The sequence below is a fragment of the Trachemys scripta genome, chromosome 11 (assembly GCF_013100865.1).
Source record: "Trachemys scripta elegans isolate TJP31775 chromosome 11, CAS_Tse_1.0, whole genome shotgun sequence".
Lineage (NCBI taxonomy): Eukaryota > Metazoa > Chordata > Testudines > Emydidae > Trachemys > Trachemys scripta.
In genome coordinates this window covers 69,491,020-69,502,165 of record NC_048308.1, presented here as the reverse complement: position 1 = coordinate 69,502,165, position 11,146 = coordinate 69,491,020, and the positions used below count along the sequence as shown (strand labels likewise).

The 11,146-nt window shown below is 44.2% G+C and overlaps 1 protein-coding gene across 5 annotated transcripts in view; it reads left to right on the top strand.

Annotated features, from left to right (window-relative positions):
• The first annotated feature begins 6,964 nt into the window (after positions 1–6,964).
• The window catches only part of AGAP1 (ArfGAP with GTPase domain, ankyrin repeat and PH domain 1), a 641,433-nt gene continuing 637,251 nt past the window's right edge, over positions 6,965–11,146 (top strand). For all 5 annotated transcript variants that reach the window (XM_034785592.1, XM_034785589.1, XM_034785590.1 and 2 more), the window contains exon 1: positions 6,965–7,415. In XM_034785592.1, the coding sequence (XP_034641483.1) occupies positions 7,253–7,415 (163 nt within the window). In that variant the 5' untranslated portion in view covers positions 6,965–7,252. The remainder of the gene's footprint in view (positions 7,416–11,146) is intronic.

Below are 11,146 nucleotides of genomic sequence, written 5' to 3'. Positions count from 1 at the left end.
CAGAGCAGCCGTGGGAGAGGAAGTGCCCGGCCAGTATTTTTCCCGGACATGTTCGGCTTTTTGGCAATTCCTCCCTGACGGGGGTTTGATTGCCGAAAAGCCGGACATGTCTGGGAAAAACCGGATGTATGGTAACCCTATTCTAAATTGAAGGAAGGGTTGGTTCTCTGGTAAGAAAAATCAAGAGAAACCTTTGTAGAAAAAAAGGAAGTGTTTATTTTATCATGAGTTGAAGTACTAGAGAGGATTAGTTTGATGAAAGGCCCCATTAGAAAACAAAAGAGGAACTGCAACCACAGACTGGCCCACATGCAACTCTAGCAATCAAGACATTGGTTTTATTTCAGTTCCGCACATGTAATATCAGAATTCACTATTTAATGAATGAAAATAGGATATATTGTTGAAATCAGTTCTATGGAACTATACTGCAATATGGAAGTTTAGCTAATTGGGTGTATTAAACTACAAGTTATTACTGTAAGAACATATATTTACAGGTTACTTGACATTAATGATAGTGTAAGCATTGAAATAGAGGACATAATACTGCCCTGAAATGCTGGCAGCCTATTTCTATACTCAGCAAGCTATGCACTTACAAGCCATCCACCTATATAATTAGGTTCTCCCTTTCCCTAAAGTATTCACAATACCTACCAGCAAAGCAAGAAGTCAGCAGCCTATGGATTAGAAAAACATACATGCAAGCTTTTTCCCTGCTTACTTTATTTTATATCTCTACACCAGTTTCTAACATCAAACAATATTTCACCTTCTCTTACAACTGCACAGGTTCCTAAATTGCATCTTATAAGATAACACTACAGATGAAGATAGATATGAGGCTCCAAAGAATCAGTTTATATTACTGATTAGTCATAGCACATCAACACGGCCCTACTTCTTTAGGGGGTAAACAGGAAAAAAATCTTTTCCATCTATGGTTAAATGACTTATTTCACCAGTTACGCAAAAAGATTCTTTTCCCCAAGAATCAGGCAAGCACAGACAGTACTGAAGGGGGTTTATTTACGGTACCGGGAAGACTGACAAGCAGCTTCAAAAATATGGTGCCACCGTGGCCAGTTATATACATTCTTTTATTAATTTATTTGCATTTATTTGTACATACGGAGACAGACATTGTTTCAAGTTGAGAAAGAACCCTGAACAAAGATAAAAATAAGAACAGTACGTACATATAGCGGTCATTCTAATTACATTAAACATATATGACTACCTTGCCGGGGAAGGAGGCGAGGTGTGTGGGGGTAGGGATGAGTGCTTACAAATATCCAGTGGGTTGTGAAGGGAGGGTTTATTCTGTTCTAAGAACTAAGTTACTGGGCAGGCATTAACCATATAAGCTTATCAATTGTTTACAATTGTCAGTGCCGTTTGTGCTACTGAAATATTCCTGCTTGCTTGTTTGGGCCCGATCCAGTTTTCCTCGCTGAACAGTCCCTTTCCATGGGCACAGGCTTTGTTCCTTCTTACCGATAAGCTGAACTAAGTTATTATGTATTGACAGAAACTATGTCCTTGCTTCTCAGCAGTTTCTGTCTTTTTTGCTGGCTGAACTTTAACTCCTTCCTGACACACCCAAATGCCAGAACAGCCACATTAAAAAAAAAAAATCCAAATCTCCAGTTCATCTGAGAAATTTATAAACTGCATTGTTCCTTTCATTCCTTAAAGAAAAAACACTCTCTCCAAACTCTGTACCAACCTACAAACTTTAACAATAACACACATTTTATATTAACCTATAATACACAGCAAATTCACCATGCATCATCTAAGTTCTTATTTATGCTGGAGGTGGTCCTTTCCTCTTTCCAGAGTCGTTTCTGCCTCATCCTGAGTGTCTCTGTGGTGATGAGAGACAGTTGTGGCACTTCCCAGAGGAAAAGGGATTAACTATTTCCATGGCAGGCCAGAATAGGATCTGTACACCCAGTGGCAGTGATTTTGTGAAAGGGCTTTTGGAAGGACTCAATAAATTACATATAAACTCTTTTATCCACTATTGTGTTTACTTGGTGAAATAATTCTACTAGATTAGAAAGGCACAATTTTTCTTTCTGGAGCTCTTGCTAGTTTGTCTATATTACGTTATGGTCTTCTAGAAGATGTTATAATTTAGGCCACAAATTCAAAACCAGTGCTATTAATAGGATTTGTTTTATGCTAATCATGTAAAAATGTGCCAGGCTAATGAAAAGTATTTAGTTTACAGTCAACTGCTTTCAAGGGTTTCTATCTCAGAATGATATTTTATTTAACTTGAAACTGGGACTTCAGTTCTCTGTTGAGGCCATGGCAGGGCTCACAAAGCAATACTGTATTTTACATCCCCTCTGATATACTATGGATTGTAGTTGTCATTTTTTTTTAAAAGATAGAAATGCAAATAACTGACATGTTAATGCTTGAACTTTTACTACTGCAATTATTCATGCAAAGTAACTTGTCTAGAGCATTTTAAATTAACATTCTGTCTTTTATCCTTTTTAGTTATTTAATGGTCAAAAGCAAACAGTGATGCAAAGCTCTGCAATGGTTCTGAGGAACCACTGAGTTATGTCTCATAGATTCATAAACTTTAAGACAGTGGTTCTCAAACTTTTGTACTGGTGACTCCTTTCACACAGTGTGACCCTCTTATAAATTAAAAACACTTTGTTATATATTTAACGTCATTATATATGCTGGATGCAAAATGGGGTTTGGGGTGGAGACTAACAGCTCACGACCCCCTCTGTAATAACCTTGCAATCCCCTGAGCGGTCCCGACCCCCAGTTTGAGAACCCCTGCTTTAAGGCCAGAAGAGTCCATCATGAGCATCTAGAGTCTGACCTCCTGCACATTGCAGGCCACAGACCCTCACCCACACCCACTCCTGTAATAGAACCCTAATCTCTGGCTGAGTTCCTGAAGTCTTCAAATCATGATTTAAAGACTTCAAGTTACAGAGAATGCACTAGTTTAAAGTGACCCAAGCCCTCTGCTGCAGAGGAAGGCGAAAACCCCTGCCAATCTGACCCAGAGGAAAATTCCTTCCTGACCCCAATTATGGTGATCAGTTAGACCAGGGGTCGGCAACGTTTGGCACGCGGCTCGCCAGGGTAAGCACCCTGGCGGGCCGGGCCAGTTTTATTTACCTGCTGACGCGGCAGGTTCAGCCGATCACAGCCCCCCACTGGCCGCGGTTCACCGTCCCGGGCCAATGGGGGCGGCGAGAAGCGGCGTGGGCGAACGATGTGCTGGCCGCGGTTTCTCGCCGCCCCCATTGGTCCGGGACGGCGAACCACGGCCAGTGGGGGCCGCGATCAGCCGAACCTGCCGCGTCAGCGGGTAAATAAAACTGGCTCGGCCCGCCAGGGTGCTTACCCTGGCGAGCCGCGTGCCGAACGTTGCCGACTCCTGAGTTAGACCCTGAGCATTTCAGCAAGATCCACCTGCCAGACACCTGGGAAAGAATTCTCTGTAGTAACTCAGAGCCCTCCCTATCTAGTGTCTAGGGTTGCCATCTTTCTATTGGCTGGTAACCAGACCCCCGAGGCCCCGTCCCTGCCCCACCTCTTCCCCCAAGGTCCCACCCTGCTCCACCTCTTCTCCCATCGCTTGCTCCTCCCCCCAGCCCCCATCACTCGCTGGATTGTCTCAAGGAGCCTGCCTGCAGGTAGGAGGCGGCCCTGGCTGAACATTAATCCAGGTTAATGACCCAGTGCCTCCCCCTATACCACGGTAACTGGACTTTTGGGTCGGGTGTCATTTAGGGTTGCCAGGTCCCCTTTTCAACCAGACTTTCAAGTCAAAAACTGGCACGCAGACACAGAAGCCAAAACCCAGACTGTGTGGGTAAAACACAGATGGGTGGCCTTTGGAGATATTTGCTGCTAGCATGCCATTGTAGGCAGTCTCATCATACCATCACCTCCGTAAACAATCAAGCTCAGTCTTGAAGCCAGTTAGGTTTTTTGCCCCCACTGCTCCTCTTGGAAGGCTGTTCCAGAACTTCATTCCTCTGATGGCTAGAAACCTTCATTTAATTTCAAGCTTAATATTGTTGATGGCCAGTTTACATCCATTTGTTCTTGTGTCCACATTGGAGCTTAACTTAAATAACTCCTCTTCCTCCCTGGTATTTATCACTCTGATGGATTTGTAGAGAGGCAATCATATCTCCCCTCAGCCTTCTTTTGGTTATGCTAAACAAGTCAAGCTCGTTGAGTCTCCTCTAATAAGGTAGGCTTTCCATTCCTCAGATCATCCTCGTAGCCCTTCTCTGCACTTGTTCCAGTTTGAATTAATCTTTCTTATATATGGGAGCCTAGAACTGCACACAGTATTCCAGATGAGATCTCACCAGTGCCTTGTATAATGCACTTCCCTATCTCTACTGGAAATACCTACCCTGATGCATGCTAGGGTCACATTAGCCTTTTTCACAGTTGCATCACACTGGCGGTTCATAGTCATCCTGTGATCAGCTAATACACCCAGGTCTTTCTCCGCCTCTGTCATTTCCAACTCATTCCCTGCTAATAGCAAAAATTCTAGTTGTTAGTCCCTAAGATTATGACCTTGCATTTTGCACTATTAAATTTCATCCAATTTCTATTACTCCAGTTTACAAAGTTGTCCAGATCTTCTTGTATGCTATTCTGGCTCCTCCGCCGTATTGGGAATACCTCCCAACTTTGTGTTATCCGCAAATTTTATTAGGACACTCCCACTTTTTGTGCCAAGGTCATTAGTGAAAATGTTAAATAAGATTAGTTCCAAGACTGATCCCTGAGGAACACCACTCATTATCTTCCTCCGGTCTGACAGTTCACCTTTCAGTATGACTTCACCTTTCATCAGTGGTCTTATTGATAGATCCATACTGGTAAGCATTACTACAGATGACATGCCATGCTGTGCTGACAGGGTGTTAGGATGCACATTTGGTATCAGTGATCTTTGGGTGAATGGATCCATATTATGGATTGACACCAGCTCTGGCTCTAGTATTTCTGCTGCCCTGGGCAAACTGGAAAAACATCCAGCCCACACAGCCTGCAGTCACTTACAAAATAAAGTCACCAAATGGCTTTCACTCCCTAATGAGATAGACCAGAATGAAGTGCAGTCACAGACTACTGCAATCCAACATTTAATGCAAATTTCTATTACATTCACCCATGTACTACTGCAATCCAACATTAAATGTTGGATTGCAGTAGTACATGGGCGAATGTAATAGAAATGCAAGAGACTAGATAGTAGATAGATTAGATACCATGCCTCTTTAATCTGGAATTTGGAGTCAGTACAGTAGTGATAGGGGTCTATTTCAGTCAGTGCCATACTGTGGGGCTTCAGGGTTCCATGTGAGTATGTCATTCAACCAAATCTCCCTCTCCTCCACTATCACTTGTTATAAGCAATGTCCCTGATTATCTCTGTCACATATGGTCAAAGTCCTCTGGGTTTGGTCAAGGTGAGCTATTTTCAATATTTATTAATTTATTATTAAGTTTTCAAGGGTGCAGAAAATGTTCAAGGTGCCTCACAAAATGAGCAAAGGTTTGGTCCCTTCCACATACCAATTCAAGGAGACAAGCTGAGTGAGGTCCTGACCAGAGAGGAAAGGGGGGCATGTGGGGATGGAGCACAAGTCCATGTGGCTGGTCACTCAATGAGATGAGTGCACTCTTGGCAGGGTTGCTTTCAAATTTGATGTTGACCCACACTTGAGGGCAAGGGGGGAAGGGAAAGAAAATCTGGTTTCCGCTAAAGAGATGACTTTCCTCCCATCACGATACCCCCCGCTGCATGGTTTCAGATAGTTTTCTCCCTTTGCACTGAGAATGTGTAACCCACTGGTGAGTGTATGTTACAAGTCACTGTTTGTGGTGTTCCACAGACCGCAGAGGATATGAGTTGTTACAGCCACAAGTTAAAGCAGCTTGGATGTTTAGCTGAAGCTTTAGTAATTCATACTTTTAGCTCTATAGGACCCTGGTTCAATCCCCCATGTATTAGTCAAGATGGTAGCCATTACAAGTGTGCCTCAGGGACTTCAATCCCTGTTCCCTACAGAGATGAGCCTAGTGACATATTGAGAACTGTGTTAAAATTGAGGGCTATCACTTTACATTTCAAAGGTTTTCCTGGTCCTGCTTGCAGGCTGGGCCTCTATAGGGAAGCATGGGATCCAGGTATAGCAGCAAGCAATCAGTATGCAAAGAGCTAGCCTAGAGCAAGGTGTGGTGAGTTGTGTCTCGCTGCCTTAGGGAGCAGTCTGCTTTGTCTGTCTCTGTTCTTTGGTTCCCGTTTATTAAGATTCTGGTTTTTAAGAAATAAAGTAGTGGTGCGGTGCAACCTTCCGGCAAGAGCCTTTTAGGTTTTTATCTAACTTTTCTTTTCCTAGGCTGTGAACATAACAACAGGCTTCAGGGTGGGAGTGAGGGGTACAGGGCAGCAGACACTGATTTAGCACTACCTCTCTCTCATCATCTCCTTCCCCCCACCGCAGCCCCCTTGACCCCCCCCCCCTCCCCCTCCCCCCCCCCCCGGATCCACCCTCCTCCCCTTCGCTTCCCCCTCCCGCCCCCTGAGCCTCCCCCTTCCCTGCGCCATCCCGCCCCCTGTTTCTCCCTCCTCCCCCTTCCCGCCCCCTGATCCTCCCCTTTCCCCGCCCGCTGATTCTCCCTGTTCCCCCTTCCCCGTCCCGCCCATTAACCCTCCCCGTGTCCCGCCCCATCCCGCCCCCGATGCTCCCCCGTCCCACTCCCTGATCTCCATTCTCACCCGCTTTCCGCCCAGGCTGTGACGGGCCAGCAGGTGCCTCGCAGGGACTACAACTCCCAGGAAGCAGCGCGCAGGGACCGGGGCGGGGTCGTGGCAGCAGGGGAGCGCGGTGACGTAAGGGGAGGGGGCGTGGCCTGCGTGAGCGTGCCGCGGAGAGGGACGCGGTAGCTGTAGCGGGGCGGCCGAGCGAGGTTCTGTGGCGTGCGGGGTGCCCGGCCCCTCCCCCGCCCCCCTCGGCTGCTCGCGGCACCGGGCACCACAGCGAGGCCGGGCCGGGCAGCCGTTGGGGGTCAGGAGCCGCCGGTCTCCGCCGTGGGGCTGGGGCCCCCGCGGGCCGCCGCGATGAAGTGACAGCGGGCGGGCTGTGCGGCTGCCGGGCGGCCCCCTGTGCCCGCGGGGAGGGGGTGGCGCTGCCGGCGCGGACCCGAGCCGAGCGGCCGCGCCATGAGCTACCAGCAGCAGCTGGCCAACTCGGCAGCCATCCGCGCCGAGATCCAGCGCTTCGAGTCCGTGCACCCCAACATCTACTCCGTCTACGAGCTGCTGGAGCGGGTGGACGAGCCGGCGCTGCAGGGCCAGCTCCGCGAGCATGTCATCGCCATCGAGGGTAAGGGCTGCGGGCCGGGCTGTGCATGGGGGGCTGGGCCGGGGGGGATGGGATGCCCGCAGTGCCCGTAGGGGTGGATGCTGCTGTGCCTGGGAGGGGTTGCTCTGGGGTCCTGCCTGCTGTGCCTGTGTGTGGACGCTGCCCTGCTTGGGGGAGCTGCACCAGCGTCCCTACCTGCAGTGCCCTGGCTGCTGGATGCTGCCCTGCAGGCTGGCTGGGCTGCTTTGAGGCGCCAGAGCGGGGCTGGTGGGATCCGTCCTGTGCAGTGGAGGCCGATGCCCAGGGCTTGGTTCTTCATTACCGCCCTCTTCTCCGCATGGGATAGTGGGTTTGTTTCTGTGCAGCGTAGATCTCCCACCTGGCTAAAGCTGAATTGTGCTGAGGCTTGGCTTGGGACGGGGGAGCAGAGCACTGTGGAGTCAAGTTTCTAGGTGCTTGCAGATTGCTGCCAGGATAGGGAGAATAGCGATCTCGGTAGGCTAAGCCGGGGATCAGTCTGTCCTGCATTCGGAGAGACTTGGTGCAAGGAATTCTTTGGCATTCTGTTCTGTTTGTGTTGTAAACCCATATGCTATAAATTCTGATTGGGGTATATTAAAGGGCAAGCAAGATCTACAGCTGGTTTATAAGACAACAGTATGTACAGTGTGAAAACATAGGTGTGGAGTCTGCATAGAAGAGAGAACCAGTTTTACTTCATAGATGTGTATATACATATACCTAAAGGGCAGATCTAAGTAGGCTATTGAACGGTCTTGGATGTGCATGATTAAAAATCCATTGCTTCTGAAAACACAGCTAAGATAAACTTTTTCTTAGATGTGGTGATGTAGCAGTATGGGCATGCATTGGAGGAAAAACTGTATATGATATAAGGAAGCTACTTTATCAAGGTCAAAAGTTGATGACCTGGAGCAAATTTAGGGCAGTAATTACAGACTTTAGCAATAGCTTTGAGTATTCTCTTTACTGTAGGGGACCTACTGAGTTATGACCTGTAGCTTTAACACATATGGTGGTCCTGCCATTAATCTGAAGCAGAATTCAAGTTAGCAGAATAACATTTGGAATTGACATCTAGCTAAAACCATTCAGCTTGGGTGTCTGTCTTGTCTTTTTAAAGCACCTGCAATGAAAACCTTATAGGAATAGATGCTGTTGAGGCACAGTCATTTAAAAGACTTAATTACCCATCTGAGTGTTATGAAATACAATTTGAGTGGAGGCATACATATAATGTTACATAGTGAGTTAGCATTTGAATAGCATAATAGATCTGAATAGCAAAACACAGAATGATAGCAATGACCAATTTGATAAGAGACATCATTTGATCCAGTGATGCATGGGGGTGGGGGGAAGGGTTCAAACAAACACATCATACTGCTGTGTTTGCTTTGTGGTGCTTGTAATTTACCTGAAATCATAGCATATGGTTGTCATTCTGCTTGCTCCTGTTTCTGGTTCCTCTCCTTTACTTTTCATTGAAGGTAATGGAAACTTATTAATATGCATTGTTGGAAGAATGCAACACGAACAACCACTTCTTTCTCAGTACTATCATTTTTTCTCCCTCAGGGAGAGAAAATGCCCTGCTTCAGAATGTTTTAATTGATAGGTAACATGAGTTATGAAGGTTATGCATCATCTTCTGTAGATAAGATGCCCTGAATGTCCTGCTACAAACAAGTGCATATTCATCCTTCTAACAAGATTTTAGATTAGAAGAGGCTCTCTATAATTCATCAATTTTCCCACTGATCTGTTGATCCATCTAGAGGGAATGTAAAATCAAACTGTGTGTATAGCTATCTACATAGCATATGATTTATGTATGTATTCTCGTTTATCCCAGATGATCTATGTCTGGCTCACTTCATATGAAAATTATTGAGGTTTCTAATAAAATTAGGATGATGCATGGCAATACTGATATACTTCAAAAGCTGTGTCTAGGAGTTGATGAGTAAAAATTTCTCACAGCATTTTGTAGCTGTGTAACTTGCATTGGACAGTGAGTCAGGAAACCAGTAAACCTGACTCATGAGAAACATGAATGAAAAAAAGACCTTTTAAAATCACACTACCTTATGTTCTGAAGGCTTTCCTGGTAACTGAGAATCTTGTGTGGCATTCTATTTAATCAACCATTGGATTATAACATTCAAGTTAACAAGCTCACTCTTCATTCATGTTCACTTTGCTTTAAAGAATATAGACATCTTCAGGGATAATTGATCAGATCCACAGTAATTTCCTGCAGTGTGTAAGATTACTATACTGTCTATATTAGCTCAGCTTCTTTTGGTTATATAAGAAACAAATATCTGTACTTCTGTCTGAGCTTCATTGAACGTAGCGATATTTATGAAATATTGGTATATTCTCCAAGGGACCTTCCCCAAGAAAGTTGTCTTTCAAATTAGTTTGCAAGTTTGACATATTTGAGTAAGTAACAAACAAACAACGTGGTAATATATTGTATAACTTGCTGTGGTTTGTATACAACTCCATAGTGACTAGTAGTTATGTGAAATGTAGGGGGGTAGTTGCAGAAAAACTGATATGTATGGCATGACGACAAATTTTGGTTAAAATGGAGTATAACTTTGGTTGTATCTGCTAAGGTATAAGTGGCAATCTGGTAGTAGAGAGGAATATGTCTGATACCTCTGCAAATACTATACTTGCTGGATATCTGATGGAGTCAGATTAGAACGGATTTGAAATCTAATAACTGAGTGAGGCTTATTGTAACGAATTAAAAAATACAACATCATTCTGAGAACTCCCTAAGTAAAAAAAGTCCTTCATCTAACAAATCCCTTTAAAATTGTAAGTACCATAAATCTTTAATTTAAAAAGCTATTGTGACATTATTATTTTAACTTTAATACCTTTTAAAAAATGATACAGTGGGTTATGTCAGTGCAGCTGCTGGAACAAGAACTATTGAAGTATCTTGAAACTCAGCCAGCTACAACTGATGACCCCATGTTACTTATGATTTCTTTTGTTGTAATTTCTTTGCATTCATTTAGCCCTCGAGTTGTATTTAGTCCTATAGAAGTAAATGTATTTGGCAATCATCAAATGTGCTACCTCACTGAACCTATATTGTAGTAAATTGCTTACCTTACATGATTCTCAAAGGTAGTGTTTAAAGCATTACAAAAAAACTTGCTAATATTTGTGAACTTGTGCATATCTTTGCCTGAGTTATGACACTCCATAATGTCAGTTTCACTTTAGGTTCTTAGAGTTGCAATATTTGTGTTCAGTCACTGCTTGGAAATGTTTTGTTTAAAAACAGTTCAATTAAAACTTAAACATTTTGTTGTTTTTGTATTTAATATATTTTGGCACAAGTTTGTGCCTTTGTCTTCAAGTTCAAACACCACCTAACTGAAGTATAAAATGAGTTCTAATTTTCATTTGTTACACTTGAGATTTAATTAACCTATCAATATTCCTTAAATGCTACAAAACCCCAAGCAGTAACTGAAGAAAGTAATGTGTAGTATTCTTTGTGTACAGTGATTTAAAACAGGTTTGTTTTAAGTAATTTATCAAATATATCTTGAGATGCCCAAAATATTTGGGGTTTAATATCTGAGTGTTACAGCAGGCATGTTGATGCCATTAAGTGAAAGATAATTAATAAAATTGGATCAGTTTTCATGTTCCACTCTCCCCTGCTTTTATCAGCTCCAACTAGCATTTGATTATGA